Source organism: Hipposideros armiger, unplaced genomic scaffold, assembly GCF_001890085.2.
Source record: "Hipposideros armiger isolate ML-2016 unplaced genomic scaffold, ASM189008v1 scaffold_77, whole genome shotgun sequence".
Lineage (NCBI taxonomy): Eukaryota > Metazoa > Chordata > Mammalia > Chiroptera > Hipposideridae > Hipposideros > Hipposideros armiger.
This window is the reverse complement of record NW_017731427.1, coordinates 3,569,670-3,588,265: the sequence shown is the minus strand read 5'-3', so window position 1 is coordinate 3,588,265 and position 18,596 is coordinate 3,569,670. Positions and strand designations below refer to the sequence as shown.

At 53.5% G+C, this 18,596-nt stretch overlaps 1 protein-coding gene across 1 annotated transcript; it reads right to left on the bottom strand.

Moving 5' to 3' along the window:
• Window positions 1-593: 593 nt before the first annotated feature.
• On the bottom strand, window positions 594-18,138 carry DIPK1C (divergent protein kinase domain 1C). Its single transcript, XM_019643413.1, has 4 exons — window positions 17,434-18,138; window positions 10,657-11,322; window positions 6,337-6,501; window positions 594-3,069 (listed from the first exon to the last, which is right to left on the bottom strand). The coding sequence occupies exons 1-4, from the start codon at window positions 17,629-17,631 to the stop codon at window positions 2,851-2,853; spliced, it is 1,248 nt and encodes a 415-aa protein (XP_019498958.1). The 5' UTR covers window positions 17,632-18,138; the 3' UTR covers window positions 594-2,850.
• Between the last annotated feature and the right edge of the window lie 458 nt (window positions 18,139-18,596).

Below are 18,596 nucleotides of genomic sequence, written 5' to 3'. Positions count from 1 at the left end.
ATTTCAAAGAAGACTCCAGGTGATTCCAAAGCAAGGACCTGGGACCACTCACGGAGAAACTGCTCACGTTTTCTGTATCGGATGGAGCTGCTTGCTGTTCACTTCCTGTGAGGAGCTGACAGCTGAGAGCAGGGTTTTAGAAACCTTTGTCGCCATGTGACATTGCCGGGCGACCAGCCCGTTCGTCAGTTCAGGCATCACGTGGTCAGCAGCACATGGCCTGAACCACCTACAATTTCTGTGCAGTTAATCTCTGTCAGCTATCATCCAGTGGGGCATGTTTCATCCAAAGATAATTTTAACTATAATTTATCAAGCTAAATTGTGAAAATTGACTCCTGCTGAGGGATTAGAGATGAATAAAGCACCACTTGCCTTAACTGGGGTGAAACTTGAAGAGAAACAGCCTGTACTTGCTGAACTCACCGTATCATCTGCTCGATGTCCATCAACAGGTCTGAGGGTGTCCTGTCTACTGTGCGTGTGATTAAAACAGAGAAACTGTTTACGTCGACGTTTTCCCCTGCAGGTAGGGGCGGTGGTCGATCAGAGAAGCAAGAAACAGTGTCAGTTGCCACATTGAAAATATTAAATACTGATACAACAGCCTTTGTTTATTGTATTATGTCCGAAGGGTTGGAGAATTAAAAAAACAAACTGAACTTCAGCATAGATAGTTTAAGAGACACTGCCGTTAATGGAATTCTCCAGGCGGGAAGGGAAAGTGGAGAGAGAGGAGAGAGAGGTCAAACCCAAGGAGAAAGGGATAAAACTGTTTCTTTTCAGCTATAAAAACACTATTGTGTTGGGTAATTACATATGGCATAGTTTCCATGATAAACAAAAACATTTGTTTCCGTTTTGGTTGAAATAAGAATGAATCTTTTCCCTTTCTGGAGGCAGCTTCGCCGCCTGGCCAGTTAGCTCGGAGCCAGCGTTAGAAGGGCTGTGATTCCAGGGTCAACCCATGGCAGGCTCATTTGCCCTCACGGTGCAAAAGCCAGCTGTTAAGGGCACAGACCACAGAGCCCCCACTGCCTCCCTCACCCTCTGTTTCACACCCGTCTTCATGGAGACCTTCCACTCATAAAGGGACCCTGGGCTTCGCTGAGACCCTCGGCGGCACCACAGAAGACCTCGGCATGTGGCCCGGCTCTGGTGAACGGGAGCCTCTGCCCAGCACCAAAGCTGATACTTGCCTTTAGAATCTACTAGCCTGAGGCCTGTGCATCGCACTTTAGCTTTAATTTACTTCTGCCACAAAAGTGACTGACATGGGGTTTTTTCTTCCTGCCAGAGCACAAACACAGAGGGGTTTGCTCATAGACACCATGGCAGGGGACCCATCACGAAATTCAGTCATTCCTAAAACTGCCAGTGGTGGTGGCAGGTGGGGGGGCCTAGCAGATAACGAAGGGGCTTCAAACACAGCGTGGGGAGTCGCAGAGGTCAGAGCTGGTGGGCCTTCGATGTTTCCTCCCTTGTGTGTCAGCCCGCGGAGTGAACCTGGGGGCAGCCTGCTGTGTGGCCTGGGGAAACGCGGCCAGGTGGACAGAAGTAGGCAGCTCGCCTTGTCTGGATCAGGAAGGGCTGGGGAAGGGAAAGAGAAATCGCTTGGGATTTGTCAATGTGTGAGTTTCTCAAAACTTCCAATTCATTTGTCTTTTCCGATTGTAAACCATCACCAGAATCACCCCATCCTCTCTCAGTGTCTTTCTCGATGTCCCTTTGGGGGTGACCAGCTGAGTATTATGTGTTGAGTCTCACCATCCCTGGTGTGGAGTGGAAACAAGTGCCCTCTAAGTGGATGCCTGGCCGGCTCCCCGTGGGTCCATCTGCCTGGCCGGGGAGTGACCAGGTGGGGCTCCTTCAGGTTTGTCTCTGTCTGTCATGTTGGAGCTTGGCCAGGACTCTGCCAACCTATGACGTGTTGCCAGACCAAGTCTTCAGTCAGCTGACGGGAAGGGCTGGCCTCGTGCTGCCTGCGGCCAGTGCCGGCCTAGTACTCACTCCACTTCCAGTTCTCCAGATGACACAGCCTTCAGCCAGCCTGCAGTTCCCGCCACACCCTGCTCCCTGGGGAGAGGGGCTGCACCAAGTGGTACAGTGCTCCCTAAAAAACGATCCAGAGGACAGACGGGTCCCCAAATGGAACACTACCCTGTGCTGGCCTCATGCCTACTCTCTGCTACAAATGACACTTCCCACAGATGCAACTTCTGTTCTTATTGTGTTTCATTCCCAAAGAAAAGTAACTCTTCATGGCTGCGAGGATCACTGTCCCAGACACAGGAGAGAAACTACCTTCTCCCACCGCAGAGCACACACGCCTCACACTCACTGCTCACACTCAGTGCCTGTTTAGGCATGCGTGCCCACACGCGTGTACATGCACACATACTTGTACAACCCTCACACGCACACCCTCGCATGCATGTGCAGACACACTCATGCACACACACACTCACATGCCCTTTTAACCTGGAAACCATTTTCAGGGAGAACATTGGAGCTGTGTTGTTCTGACCGCTGAGAGTGACTGCATGCTGGGATTTGTGCTGTTTCTGACTGAGGCCCCCCCGCAAAAGTAAAAGGCTCTGTGCCCCACCTCAGGCCACTTTCAAAGGAGTGAGAGGCATAGGCCAGGAGGGTCTCTTCAGACAAGAGCACAGCACGCCAGGACCGGAGGGAAGGAGGCGCACATCATGGCAGCTGACGTGGAATCGAAATGGCCTTGAGCGATGTCATATTCAGAAGACCACGTGGTACTTCAGGGGTCATTCACCTGCAAAGTGAAAATGTCCCCTCCTTAAAACAACGCAGACTGAATATTTTAAAGGCCATCAGTGGCTAGTGGTCCGCCTCCTGCAATTCCCTCAGCGTGGCTTGCAGGAGGTGCTGAAGCTTCCAGAACACGTTGAGGGGTGCGCTCTGGGGGTGCCCTGCAGGGTGGCCTGGGTCTGCGCATTCCTGCACCGCCTCTCGTAACTGCAGCTGAAGCCCCAGGGAGATGGTGGAGCCCCCGAGAGCTGAGGAGAACCAGTGGCGGAATATCTTGTCACAGATGACCTGAGAGAAGGAGAGGGAGCAGTTAGTCCAGGGCAGATAATCACCCCTGAAGGCCCCCGCGGGAGCCTGCCACTGGTCCTCACAGGCCTTAGCTTTCTGCCCACGACCCCCAACATCCTTCAGGGATGGAGAGGCCTGCAGACACCACCTGACTCTAATGAAGTGTCTTCCCTTCTGGAACTGAAACTCAGCCCCAGGAATAAACTTCACCCCCGAGAGAAGGCCACCCCCACGTGAGGAAGAGCATTCCATGTCCAGCCTCAGAGCAGATGGGACAAGTTCTGGGGGACACTTCAGAAGGGGCTGAATACATTTCTGAAGAGAAAGGGGAGCAGCAAGTCATAAGCAGTAACTGCTGCGTGAAGAGCGGCCCCCCCTGGCAGTTGAGCTTTCTTGGCCATAAATTGGGCACTGCACAGTGATAACCACCAGACAGCGTTGTCCTGAGCATCCTTTGGGTGAGAAGCACGCAAATGTGATAGCACTTAGAGGCTCGCAGGACAAAAAGGTACGTTGGAAGGGAAATGCTGAGACTCTTTTACAGAGCCCTTGAAACATTGCATTTTAGGAGCAGAAGTAAAAATTAAGCCATTCTCTCACAGCCTTTCAGTCTAACAGGCTAAGAGATTCACTGATGCTGAAGAGCTCTTTAAAGTTGGTTTAAACCTGCTATTTGTTTTACAGCTTTCTATTTCTTCCCTGTTGGGAGAAGTGGACTGGGAGCGGCATAATTAATAGTGCTTTATTTTTCTATATCATGCTTTATATTAGCCTCATCTAACAAATGCTTCAGTTTTATTGAACTGCTATTTCATAGAAGACAAATAACTGGAACTTCCCAATGCCCGCAAGGGCCAGGATGCTTTTTAAACACTAGTTATCTTGTTTCTTTCTTGAACTGATCATACATTTCCATGTGCAAATATTTTAAATGTCCCAAAAGATAGGCTGTAATCTTGGTCTCTATCCTGCCCCTGACAGCCAGACACTCAGCCCCGGCTCTGAGAGGCAACCACTTCCTTTGTATCCTTCTAGAGAGAGTCTGGGTAGACACGGCCTGTTCATGCATTTTTCCTGTTTTGTTTGTTTGTTTGCTTTTGTTTTTGCTTTACATAAACGGTAGTCTATACACACACTGATCTACAGCTTCCATTTCCATTTATCCGAATGCCAGGGAGAGCCTTACAAATCAGCTTTTATAAGGAGAGTCCCTGTGTTTTAATGGCTGCCCCTCAAATGTGTGGGTGTACCACGAATTATTTAACTTGTCCCCTATTGATGGGAATTTAGGTTACTTACTAACTTTTGCTATTATGAACAACGCCGCCATAATTATCTTGCATATATGTCATTTTCCTTTTGCACATGTGACTAAGTTTTCTAGAAATGGAATTTCTAGCCCACGGGTATGTACATTTTTTGGTTTGATAGATATTGCCAAAGTGGCCCCATAAAAGTTGTACTGAGCTGTACTCAGCAGTGTCCTATGAGAATGCCGACGGATGGGTGAAAGTGGTTGAATTTGCATTGTTCTTCTTACCAGTCTGGTTGAAAGCCCCTTGTACTTCCTGTCCTGTAAATGGCCCAGTGGACATCCTTTGCCCACATTTCCATTAGACATTGGTCTTTTCATTTTCACTTAAGGATTTTAGCCCCTTGCTTAGCTTGGTTTCCTGGGGAGCAGACTCTAAGATGGAGGTTTGCATGCAGGGATTTATGGAGGGGCCTTCTTGGGGACCTTGCCTCCATGGAACTGAGAGAGAAGGTAAACTTCTGGCGCTGGGACCACCCCAGTAGTTGCTCCCTTCTGAGGCGGAGGCGGGACACGTGCACAGCTGACCAATCACCAGCCACTGCCCCTGGGATCTGGGAAAGAGGCTCTGGAGGGCCAGGGACAGTCCTGGGGACACAGTCAGAGCCTCAGAGGCTGGGGGTAGGGCCCCCTCTTGCCCCTGTGTGGATCTGTACGAGCCCTTTATACATTAAGAAACCCCGGTCTCATTATACTGAGAAGGGCAGCTGTTAGTGTTTCCACTTAGTGGGATGAGGTCACAGGTGGCCAGTGCTCTAGTGAAAAAAAAAATCCTCTTGTTCCCACAGCTGAAGAAGATTTTACTGCAGACACACCGAGGGCGTGAGCCTACAGGAAGTTAGAGGTGGGAACGGAGAGGCCTCGGAAGGGCACGTCCCTGCTGGGCTCCCCCCTAGAGCTTCGGTCTGGGCTGCTCCAGGACACCGGATTAACCGCAGCTGTCCAGGTCCCCTGGTCAGTCCCCCCGGGGCATGGCGCAGCACCATGCTGTGGCCTGCTCCCACCTCGGTCCATGTCACCAGGCCTGCATGGGGTCGCCTGGCTTTCGGGTTGGAGAACTGCAGGAACGGGCTGCAGTGCAGGTGGGACTGGGGCGAGCTGGGCAGGAGAGTAACAAAGCAGGAAAGTGGGGGCAAGAGCACAGGTGCGCTCGCAGGCACAGGTGGGGTGTGTGGTGGGGGGGGACGTCATCGGTCGCGATCGCCGTTTCTCCTCTTCATGTACTTGAGCCGGTGCCGTATCCCCAGCTCCCCTGTCGGTGAGCCCAGCTGCTCTGCCATGAGCTCCTCCTGGTTGTTATCAGCACCCAGGGGCGGAGCTCATCCTCCCCACCTGGGAGCCTGAGGTGAGGGCGCCGGAAGGCAGACAACTTCCTGCGGAAGGGAGGGCGTTCCCACCGGTGGGGTATTGAGCCCGCACTGGGACCTCCCTGGCTCTGGACTCGATCTGAAAGCCGGGATCCAGTATCGAGTGCCCCTTATCACTGATTCTGGGACTTGGGACACATGTCCTCTCGCTGTTAACCACCTGCTGGCCCTAACCCGTCACCTGTCTGGACTGTAGTGTCCGTCCAACCTCCCTAGTTAGCTGTTTCTTAGGACTGCTTTGTACTCTGTTCATTCTTCGTGCTGGTGTGTGTGTGTGTGTGTGTGTGTGTGTGTGTGTGTGTGTGTGTGTGTGTGCAGATGCCAAAAGTAGACCCAGAGGGAACAGCTATCGAAACCCCACAGCTGGTGGGGGAGCCCAGGAACAGACTTTGCTGAGAGCTGCATCATTAGACCCCACGGGGTCACTTAGCCAACAGCCCCATGGGTCAGACAGCAAAGAACAAGTGGCCACCCTGTCTCCCGCCGTCCCTGCCCTCAGGCGGCCACGGAGGGGGACCTGTTGCGTTAACGGGGTGCCGTGGAGCTAGTGGGCAGAGGCCTGCGGAGGGCACGTCCCCCACTGCTCACCTGCAGGTTGCTGTTCTCGCGCTGTGCTCCACATTTGTTCACTCGCAAATCGCACTTTGAAAAACAGTCAAAGAAGTTGCAGTCTTCGTCTCCTGTGCAGTTCTGCTCAAGAATTTCCCTCATTTTAGGTTCAAAAAAGGCCATGTCCATGTCAATAGCCACCACCTATAACCAAAACAGCGCAGGGTGACCAAAGGTCCACTGGAGCTCAGTCAGAGGGAGCCTGTGCAGTGTCCCCTTCCCGTTTGCGGGAGCAGGTGTCCCAGAGTAGGGGTCCCAGAGTGGGGACCACAGAGCAAAGCCACGGAGGCGCCAGCTCATTTCCACCAGCCACGGACCTGGCGTAGATTACACTGCGAGGCTGTAACTGCAAAATGGACCTTTGCTGATACTCGTGAAAATCTAGGGTTTGGAACCGTAACTAGAACTATCACTTTTCATTTTAAACGTTCCTCAGATTTAAACGTAGAATCTCTGAAATATCTTAAAAATGAATTAGCTCCCCCTCCGTTGCTTTATCACTTTAGTCTCTGACCTCCCAGAGTCAGGATTACAAAAGCAGTCAGATATGGATAATCTGTCCCTATGAATATAAGCAGTAAAAGGACATTACATTCAGGTGGCAGGTCTGCGGGTTTGTTGGTGAAAATGGAGTGGACGGGACCCAAGTTGTCTATTGATGGTGTCCCTGTGACTATTGATGGCATCCCTGTGGCTATTGATGGCGTCCCTGTGACTATTGATGGCATCCCTGTGACTACTGATGGCATCCCTGTGACTACTGATGGCGTCCCTGTGACTACTGATGGCGTCCCTGTGACTATTGATGGCATCCCTGTGACTATTGATGGCATCCCTGTGACTACTGATGGCATCCCTGTGACTACTGATGGCGTCCCTGTGACTATTGATGGCATCCCTGTGACTATTGATGGCATCCCTCTGACTATTGATGGTGTCTCTGTGACCTGAGTCAACTGGTTTACAACTGGCTCGTCAGATAGACACGTGAGGTGGGGGAATAACAGCATCAAAGTTCTGGATATGGGTTGATACTTGTGGACTCTGATCCAATAGCATCAAATCAGCATGAGAACGGATGACCCCCTGGAATTTCTTGGCTTCAAACCAAATAGGCTTCAAATCCAGAAAAAGTAACATCTAAATTATGCAGATTTCCCTCAACCACCTGAATTTAAAAAAATAAAATGAGCCCAAACCTGAGAAAACCTGGAGTCTGCCCAAATCAAGCAGGTTATAGCTTCAAGGTATTAAGAAGCTACTAGAAGACTTGATGAATTTGATGGAGTCTGTGGCATTTCACAAGCCTTCACAGGTCAACATCAAAACGTCAGCCCTTCCTTCTCCCTTTGGTAGCATCTCAAAAGAGCGTTCATTTGCTTTTGTTTCTCATTCAGGATTGATGCCAGGAGGCAATAAAGTTGCTTGGGGATTATTCAGTAAAAGAGAGGGGGGAAAATAATTTACTTCAAAATATGTGGAGAATTATTAAAATAAAGAACAAGGAACTTTTCCCTATTTAAGAGCTTTGCCTAATTACTAATTCAGGCACAGCAAACAGAAATTATCGTTTTAATCAGCTTTTTCTGTCTCATTATTTAGCCAAAAAGAATAGGTCATTTCATTATTTACACTGCTTAATAGACTAAAAACGTATTAGGCTGTGCTAATGGATCTATTGCCTTTATAGTTTATTATTGGGGTTATAAGACCCTTTTCTTTTCTTCTACAGTTTCTGGCAATCCCCTCCCCAGCTCCCCCTGGGCCCCTAGATGGAATTTCAGATTCCCCACAGCTTCTCTCTCTACTGCTTCTGATTGTTCCCTTCCCAGCTCCCAGGAAAGCCAGGTTCATTTTTAAATTTTTAGTCGGTGGTGTAGAACAGATTACAGCAATTGGGAACATAACTCTATGCACCTAAAATAGGAACAGTGACAAAAGAAACCGGGGAAACTGCAGGAGGTTTCTTCAATTGCATCAGGAGAGTCGTAAAATTCTTCACGCATAGAATTACCTAACTTGCACCATCTTCTTCAGACTCCATCTGGCAACAGACTAGAAAGGGCCAATGAGAATTATTTCCCTATCAACTGAAAAAGCATGACTCTAGAGTAGGGAATGTCACCCGTTGGAAAGGAGCTCTTGCTGGCAGTCGTTTGGGGGCAGGAAGTAGAAATGTTGAATTTCCAACCACCAGATAAATTCTCAAGACCTGGAGAAAGTGAATGACTGTCAGCTGTCAATCCTCCTTCCACCTGGGCAGCAGTGCAGCACCCACCAATGGGAGGACGCCCCTGCCGGCCGGTCGCTAAGCTCACTCATTCTCAAGCGGCAGTGCCTCAGGACCACCAGAGGCTTGTCTATAAAGCAGAGATTGCCATGTCCACCCCGAGTTTCAGACTCAGTCTGGGGTGAAGGTAGGGAATTGGCATTTCTACCAAGTTCTCTGATGGTGCTGATCCTACAGCTGGCTTTCACTTAAAAGTTGTAAAATTATAGGGAAAACTAACTTCTTGAATCTCAGCCTCATAAGGAGATTGATAAATACCAGGGTGCTTTCCTCCCCGCTGTCACCCACACAAGCACGCGGGCACAGGTGAGGGCCCCGTGTGCTCCAGCACCAGTCCACACAGCAAGTCTGGGGGGAGGTCGAGAGTACAATCTCTCTCTCACTGAACAAACATTCTGTGCCTATTATGTGCCGGATGCAGAAAGGCACAAGTGAAGTGGACATGTGAGCCAGTAACATCCCGTTGTGCCCACTCTCCAGGGAAGACCCATCGGCCCCACCTCCGTCCAGAGCCTTTCCTAAGAGTGCAGCCCCACAGCCTCTCAAGCCTCTCAACTTCCATCACACCTGTTGAATTGGTCCACACATTGACTCTCCCTAATTACTTGCTGGATGAATACATGAGTGACCTAATGATGAGAAGAACTGGCCCCATAACTGCCCGACGCCAGTGGTCGTGTGTGGACACTCCACCTCCTCTCCAAGGCCTCAGGGTGGCTGTGTCCCTAGGACTGCTCTGAGGAGAACAGTGGCCCTTTACGTCCATTCTATAACTTTCCTGCTCACGAAGAAGGAAAGCTTCCGCCAGGTTCGCAGCTCTGAGAAATAAGCTGATGACACTGGGGCATCCCTCCCCTTCACGACTCATCTGGGGGGGTCTCCTGGAACCCAGGGTATTGCAGGTAGGGCTGAGGTCCTTCTGGAACCTTCTGGAACCTCCCAGAACCTCTCAGCTCTTTCCCTTCCACACTTGGAGCCCCCCCCCCCCCGCCACTTATCAGCCCCTCTGGGGCAGCCAGGGAAGGGCATTAGCACAGGGCGGTTTGGGCCAGATGCTACTCAGCCTTCAGAGACAGGCTTAAAGGAGAAGGATATGCACTGATTTCAGGCTGTTTAAGGAGGCAGTCCTATGCCCCCTGCCATGGAAACCCAGGGCTGGCAGTAATAGTACCTTCTACTTGTCCCTTTGTGTTCCTAACTGACATAAAGAGCATCGTTCCACCATGAGATAGCCCACCCCCAATGACCGGCCCGCTAAGGTGGCCGGAGTTATGCTGGCCTGGCCCTTCACCTGCCAGCACCTGCAGTGTAAGGTAGCCACTGCAACATGGGGAGGGACCCCGGTCAGTGACACCTGTTTTAGAGCACCCAGATCACCGTGGCGTTAACCTGACGCCCGGTTTAGCCTAGCTGGGGGCAGGTGGGAGGGTGTTATCTGATAATGAAACACTGAGGTCTCCTCCTGCAGTTGCCTCAACACCTTGTCTAATTCCTTGAACTCTGGCGCGGGAGCTACATTGCACACCCTGTGGACAGAGCAGTGCAGAGGCAGACCTTTCCACTGGGCAGGTTTTTGCACGTCATTGTGGAGCGTGGGCAGTTTGAAAACTGCGTCAGTCCCCTGGGCTGTTGTGCAGAGGCCCCCAGAGGCCATCATCTGCCTCCTCGTTGTGGCCAGTCATCGCCTGAGGATCGTGCTTTACACCCAGCAAGAGCGACCTTGCAAGGAGCTGCTGCGCTGCTGTGGAGACGCCAGAGTGGCCCTCGGGGAGGGAGGACACGCGGCCTGGCGACCCTCAGCTCCTGCATTCCTTTCATTATAGTCCCTGTGGCTGGGGGTCGGGGGTGAGGGGCTGGGGTACTTTGAATTCTCACCAAGGGAGGGTGGGCCGCGAGGGCAGGGCGGAAGACTGCATCATGTCACCCTGTTTCCCAGGACTTCAGAAATCCTCTCATGTACAACCACCCCGACCCCCACGTGATAAACGCACCCTCCCAGGGCTGCTCACCGTGAAGTCCCTCCTGATGGCGAAGTTCTCGGGCTTCACGTCGCAGAGGTGGAGGCGGTGGGAGAAGTCGTTGTCGAAATGGCGCACCAGGTCCAGGAAGCTGAGCGCCATGTCGCTGACAGCCCTGGCCTGGCCCCGGGAGGTCCCGCCCAGGGGGAAGAGGGCACTGTGGTGGGGGCTGCCGGCCGCCAGGTACTCCACGGCGTAGAAGTGGCCGCAAGAGCCCAGCACGGGCGGGGCGTGCCGGCTCAGGTCCTGCAGCAGGCTGAGCAGGACAAACTCCTCCTGCTGCAGCAGGGACCACAGGCTGGCCAGCCGGCCCCGCCAGCGGGGACCCCGGAGCCGCGGCCACAGCGGCCCCAGGCTGCGGTTGGACAGCTCCAGGCCCAGCGCGTTCCTGACCTCGCCGGCCACCAGCAGGAGGAGTTCTGCCTCCGGGACGTCCGGGCCGCCCTTGCCGGCCTGGTCCTCCAGCAGGCCCGGCGGCCGGAAGCTGGAGAAGGCCTCCTCCTTGGACTTGAGCACGACGGGCCGGCCGCGCCAGTCGGCCTGCAGCACCTTTTTGCCCCGTTCGTAGTGCAGGCAGCGCCGGTACCGCAGCTGCCCCGCCGCGCACAGGTCCTCGCAGAGGTCGCCCACCAGCACGCCGCCCTGGTAGTCCCGGCACTGGAAGGAAGGGGCGGTGGGTCACCATGGGGAGGGCAGGAAGGGGGCAGGCGGCTCCCTGCGCTCAGGGCGCTTCTGATCAGCTGTGGAGAGAAGCCTCGTGAAGAGGAGCGGTGCGGGCTGCTCGGGCCAGTGCGTCACTGAGCCAGGCAGCTCGTCTCAGTCAGGCCGGGCCTGGGTCCTCAGAGCGGGATACCCCCCGCCGCGCAGCCGCGTGACGCGGGGAAAAGTCATGTTGCCATCTGAGTGTCAGCTCCGTCACCTGTCGGTGAGAGGGCTGGGTGCGGCGTTAGGGTCACCAGAGAGCTTTCAATCCCCATCCAAGGACAGCTAAGTCAGATCTCGGGAGGTGGGGCCCCGAGGCCGCAGGCACGGCCTTCCTACCGGAGTGTCCTCTGAGCTTGTTTTCCCTGTGAGCGGTGTGGCCTGCGATGCCAGCAGGCTCGGGGGGATTATCGGGGTTCAGGGAACTCGCACTGGAAACAGGGGTTAGAACAGGCCTCCTGGCTGGTGGTGTCAGCAGGACTAGACCTGGAAGGCACCAGGGACACCCTTCAGAAGAGAGGAACTGCGTGGGGTAAATTCTGGACGTGGAGGGTGTTTGTTACCTGGCGGTGGTTAGGAAGGCGTCCAGGAGCCCTCCGATGGCTTTAGGGGCTCCTTTGATGGGCGCCACATGAGGGGACCAGGCGAGTCCCCCTCAACACTACAGTGCAGTCATCCCTAAGCAGACATTCACCAGGCCCTGCCCGATGGACTTGCTAGAGGAATGGCCACGGGCCAGGCTATCTGCCTCAGCCACAACTGGCCACCTTCAAATGAGCAAGGCCACTTTCCGAACTTAGCCCAGCTGAACGTGAGCTGAGCCACGATCCAACTGCAGGTACCAGGCTTAAGAGTCCACAGAACAGAGCTGGCTGCCTTCGAATCCCCTAAATAACCATGGAATGTGAAATGTGACATGGGCAAGATAGGAACACGACCAGGTGTGGCTTTGGGGAAGACTGGGTTTGCCTCTGGGCTGTTTCCCTCACTAGGTGTGTGACTTGTTTTCAAGTCCATAACATGGGATGATGGTACTATGTCACGGGAGACCTGTGAGGAAGGTCAACCAAGGTCAAGGGTACAGAGGACCTGGTCGTCTCAGGGAACGGTGGTTCCCTCCCACCCTCTCCAGCTCTGGTCATTAGCAGCCTGGGGCCAGGGAGGCTTCTTGCTGGAGAGATGCATCTGAGCTCAATTTGGAAAGACAAATTGTAAGTCCGCCTAACAGACAAGGAGGACGAGAGCAGTTCCATCGCAGGGGATAGCCTGTGCAAAGACCCGGAGCTGCAAAGCAGTGCAGCGTTTTCAGAGAAGCAGATGTGTTCAGGGGAGTCGAGAGCAAAGCCACACGCCTGTATAACGAACGGTGTATCCTATCAAAAGCACCATGCCGCGGCCTCCACCTGATGAAAATGCTTCCTACCCTGCACAGATCAGATCAACCTTCACATGGGGCAGCCCTGCCTGCCAGTGGGGGTGCTTGCCTCCCTCCTCTGCCCCCCCGCTCTCACTAAACGATCCAAGTGGGTCCCTTGCGCCATCCCCTCACCTGCTGGCTCCGCCAGTGTTTCCTACGAAATGTACTGCGTCGATGAAATCAAATTCAAATTGAATTGAAATCTATACAAGATTTGTCCCTGCAAAATTGGAAGTCTATTCCATACAGGAGTGGCAAGATATTTTCTACGATGGTAGAATCATTGAACTTGGCCTTTGGCCTATTGATTTTGGAGGGGAATGTTAACTTTGGCTGTTTTCTGAAGGTCAGCACATTGAGATGTAAGGGACGCAGCATTGGGCATCGGCCAGGACAGGAAGTGGAGCGAGGCACCCAGAACCTCGGCCGCTCCCACAGGTGAGGTACTAGGTCTGTGATCTGTAACTCTCCGTGCCCCGTGGCCTCGTTTGTCCTACGAGACCTTTTACATCAGAGCAAAGTATACACAAGTGTGGTTATTAGGGGGCGGTTCTTCCTATCGTCGTTTATGATGGAGCATGTTTGCCATTGGAGCCACACTTCTCTTAGGGGGAAGGTAACTTCATCCACCTTGGCTATCATGGCTACCAGGTTTAGCGCGCGTCTGTGGGGTCTTCTCTTGTGTCTGTGCCACTAAACACAGAGAAAGACTTAATCTGGTATTTAAATAGCAGCGACCTTAAAGTACAAATTGTAAGTTTACAAACTAATAACTGGCATCATGTTAGAGACAATTGTGAAGTTATTTTATTAGCAGCATGTCCTATTGAAGTAGCTATTTTTTAACTTAACAAAAGTGGTGTATTTACTTCAACTCCATTTTAAAAATCAGTTTTCTCTGAATATGAGGAGGTCCTAACTACCAGCTTACAGACATTTCTGTATTCAAAAGTATATGCGTACAAAATCCACAGGTATCAGGTTTTTAAATAAACTGAGAAAAAAAATACCCAAATTAATAAAGGCTCACTGTAGTTAACTGGCATTTTTTAGTTAGTTAAACTCATAGTGGGTTTGTGTTTCTTATGCATTGTGTGTGTACGTACAAAGACACATTTTCAGCACTCCCAGCTCTTGTAGGAAGCGTTCTTAGCGCTTTTTGCTTAGAACCTCGCCAGCTTGTATCATGGTTCACAGGCAAAAACAAAGCCTGTCCACTCCGGTCTCAGAGGTCAGGCCTCAGGGCTGCGTTTTCTTTTGTGTGTTTGTTTTTGTTTTTAAGGGGTGTTACGTTCCTGTGGGTTACCACATGCATGTCACAGGATTGGAGCTCCTTTCCAGGCAGTTGCTGTGTGCACTGCAGAGTCTCAGAGAAGTGGCCGGTCCACTGGGCAACCCCTTTTGACCCCAAACAGCTCAGAAAATGCATATTATGAACACAGCCGAAGCACTCAGGGAAACAGAGTCATTCTCTACTATAAAGTCTTCCTGGGTATGTGCCCTGGATGCTGTGGTCCCACTGGGGCCCTGGGTTTCTATGCCAGCAGAGAAAGGCAAGCCTGCCCCTAAAAAGGAACGCTGTACGTAGGGAACTACATTAAGTCACATCACAGCCTAACTAGCCAAAAGGCATTAAGCCTCTGAGTAACGGTCTGTGGGAATGTTTTTGAGGTGCTTTGAGAGGGATATGCCATGGAAGGGTTAAGTCATGGAGGGTTTTCATGACTTACTGTCATGGGGTTTCTACTATCAGACTGCACAGGGTCACATTGCGTGAGTCAGGTCATGTAACTGCCTCTCTGGGGCACGATGCTGCCACCTGTGAAACGGGAACCATAACAGCACACGCCTCCCAGAGGTTGTTGAGGGGATCGAATGAAACGATGCTGAGCGTGGAGCCTGCCCAGCGCGAGCACACAGGCACGACCCTCCCTGCCTGCACAGCAGAAGCGGGCTCGTCAGCCTGGCATAGCCGCCTGCGTGGCTCGTGGGCATAGGCGGGCTCTAGAAACCTCGCAGAGAAGTGGAGGAGGGTATGTGATGTCTTGAAGATGAGATGTGCTTTAAAGCCGCAGTAAAGAGAAACACTGCAGCCTGACTAGAAAATTCCGAAGTTCTAAGACCCAGAGCATGACTCAGGAACAATTCCAGTTGGCTCTTCCAACTCTCCCCTCTTCCAGGGCTGTGGAGAGTGGTGGGCTCCCTCAGGAGGTGTGGTGGGCTTGCGGGCACCAGCGGACCTGACTCCCAGCTCCTAACCAGCTCCTCAGCTTTATCTACAGACTCCCCACAGGCCAGCAGTGCCCCCGCCGCACTGGGGGCCTGGGAAACCAGCAGGAGTTGCCCCCAAGTTCACTGCCTCTGCCAGAGAGAGCGAGGGCTCCCTTTGGCTTCGCTCAGTTACTCCTTCTGTGCTCTGGTATTCAGAGGGAAAGCTAATGAGAGTCTGGCGGCCAGTCAGAAAAATAACAGCCGGTTTTATTATTAAGGATAAAAGCCAGGCAGGATGAATTGAAAGTGCTTGGGGAGCCGAGAGACAGAAGCTCAATTCAGCTGAAGTCCTGGGAGGCCACATGCCAGCCTCTGTGCGGCAGCCAGGACCCAGCAATCTGGGTTGTGGACACTGGGGTGGCATTCAAACCTCGTTCTAGTTTAGTGTGTCCTGAGTAAAAGTGAGCCAGGATGGGACTCACAGCAACAAATCCAGAATGGAGAAGGCAGAAAGGGACGCGGCAGGAAGAAAGGGAGAGAAAGCCATGTCCTGAGCGTGTATGTGTGTGTGTGTGTGTGTGTGTGTGTGTGTGAGAGAGAGAGAGAGAGAGAGAGAGAGAGAGAGNGAGAGAGAGAGAGAGAGAGAGAGAGAGAGAGAGGGAGAGAGAAACAATGGCCTCAAAAGGGGTGTCCAAATGACACTCCCCAAAAAGTCAGTTCACTGAGACAACGTCAGGTGAACTTTAGGAAGACAGACAGACCTGGTATTTGAAATCGTTCTGTTGGCGCTAGGAAGGAAGGAAGTCTTCAGAAGCAGGCCTGACCTCTTCAGCTTTAAGTCAGACTAAAAACAACCCCATCAGCCTGCCACTGGGGATATACTGCTGGAGCCTCTAATCAGAATTGGTTTTAATTTATGAGCTGGAACGCTGGGAAAGTTATGATTAACAGTGACTTAAATTATATTAGGCTATTTAATTTCCATTAGGCCTTTTCTCACTTAACCAAAGGGCATATAAATGAAAAATGACTTTTGTTTTCTTTTTTTTAATCTAAAAGATTATTATTGTAAACAGGTATTCGATCCTGGCCAAACTATTAATCTTTGTGCACTCTAATTAGTCAATCAGTCCCCCCAAAACAGAGGGAAAAAATATCTATGAGTGAAAGGAATTTTCATATGGGTTAGTGAGAAAAATCAAGGAGCTCATGCAACTTAAATTAAAAATTGATAGAACTTCAGTGTAACAATGGATGCATGGATGGATGGATGGATGGATGGGATGGAGGGAATTGATAGTGTCTCACTTGCATTATTGGTCAATTCATGATGACACATGTCAGACTCAGGGAATATGATTTTTTTTTAGCTTGTACATTTCAGTCATTTCTTAAATTTTTCCAACCTCACTTTTTATAGTAATCATTTACTTGAAAACCTGTATACTACTACGCTTTGTAAACCTGCAATCTCAAAAGGCCCACCCATATGTAAGCAACTGGACCGAAAACTTCCTGTGCATTTCTTGAAGAATTCTTAAAAAATGGATCACTTTTCACACCAAATGCTTAGATGGTCACCGTTTGGGGAAGTGAGTGATCGCATCAGAAATCAGCGTCACAGTCGCAGCCCCTAAGGGCACATTTCTTGGCTTTCCTTTTGGGGATTCCCAACTCTGTTCGCGTCTCTTAATGCGCACCATCTTCCGAACCAAACAGACGGAGGAGCAGCCAACGTTTGGAAGGAGCTGATGGGCGTCTGGGGCCCAGTGCGCGCAGCAGCCTGGAGCCCAGGCATGTCGTCCTCCCCTAACTGCCCCGTGCAGCCAAGGAGCACTCAGGCTCTCCCCTGGTGGGCAAGAGACGGCTGTCATGACCCCAGCACAGGAGTCTGTGGGGTTCGAGCCGCCCCCACGGCACGCTCCCCTCCCCGGAGCGCACCCAGCCAAGGGTTCCACAGACCACACCGGGGCGAACGCGGGTTTGGGGCGCAGGAGGCAGGGCCCTAGTAGCCGTCTGCATGCGGCTGGGCGCGGTGATGCCCAGGCTGGGACCACAGAGCAGCGGCTGAACAAGAGAACGGAGACCCGAGAGGCAGAGGCGTGGTCCCTGGCGGCCCGCGCGCGTCCTGCCCAGTGTCTGGAGCCTGGCCGCCCCACACAGGACACCGAGGGGCTGTCAGGAGACTCGGAGCAGACCCGCAAACTTTCTTTAGCAGCGCGGACTCGGGGGCGGTGGGACAGCAGCCGGGCAGGAAGACTCGGGACAAAGGACCAATTTTGGCAAAATGGGGAGAGACACCCCGCGCGCCCACAGGGGACGTCTGGGCACACTCCCCATTCCCGGGACCGGGATGCGCGCGCGGGCATTCCATGCACCGTGTCCCCCCCTGTCTCCCCGGGGCGCGCCCCACGGGGCAGGGCTGCGGCGGGACCTACCAGCGCGGCCAGGATGCGCCGGCTCTTCTCGTCGGTGCAGCGCTCGGAGAGGACGCCCGGGTGTGCGCGCAGCAGCAGCGCGGCCGCCAGCACCCAGCCGGCGGTCCAGGCGGCGCAGGCAATGAGCGCGCCCCGTCCGCACCGCCAGCGCCGCCCGCACCTCCGGAGCCGGCCCCGCTCGCCCGCCGCCGGCGCCATGGCCAGCCCGGCGGGCAGCCCGCTGCCTGTGCCCTGCGCCCTGCGCTGGCGTCCCGGCTCCGCGGCTCCGCGGGGGAGGAGGGGCAGGGAGAGGCCGCCTGAGGGGAGAGGAGGCCCCGCGGCGGGATCGCCAGCCAGGCTCGTCCCGGGGTGGGTGGGGGTGTGCGGGGGCCCCCGCCCGCGCGCCCGCCCCAGCACCCCGCGCCAGGTCCGCGCGCTGGACACCCTGCTCCACTGCCTCACCCCAACACCCTGCCCACTTTTATGGCACCTTTTCCCCCAGAAGACCAGCTCCTCCTTTAACTAGAAGCCGCGCTGATTCACACTCCCCCGGGGCTGGACTCCTGGCTCCTCTGTCCGCACATCTTCAATTCAGACAAGACCCTCCCGTCTTCTCTGGGCGACTGCTCCGCGCCCCAAACCTTGTCTTTTTACAGAGCCCCGCCCACCCTGGGTTGCTCTCTGCACCCCCTCCATTTGCTTCCCTGCTAGATTCCCCCCTTCTCTGAGTCTGCCCCGGCTTGGGAGCCCCCCCACCCCCAGGGTGAGACGCCCGAGCGTGCGTAGAGCCGGGGTCCAGGACAGTCTGCGACCTTGTGGCGATCCCGCCCGCCTTTCCCAGGCGACCTCCTGAATCCAGCCTATGGCCCAGGCTGCCCAAACCCCAGGGCGCCGCGCTCCTTAAACGTCTCGGCGTTCCCCTGGCGGAGAGAAAGCGCTCGCTAATCGTGTCTAAATCTGCCTGCGTGTCCGTTTGTCACATCGTCGGCGGGGGGCGCGCTGCAGGGTTCCGTCCCAGCCGCTACACAACACCGGCGGGCGCCTCGGCAGCCACAGCAATCTTGGCTCGTGGCAGCGCCCCCTCCCCTCCCGACCCGAGCTGCCCCTCCGCTCCCTGAAAGCCATCTCCCCCAGCTAGAGAAGAGTCCGCGGTGCGCGGGGGGCCGGATGGGGACTGTCACAGA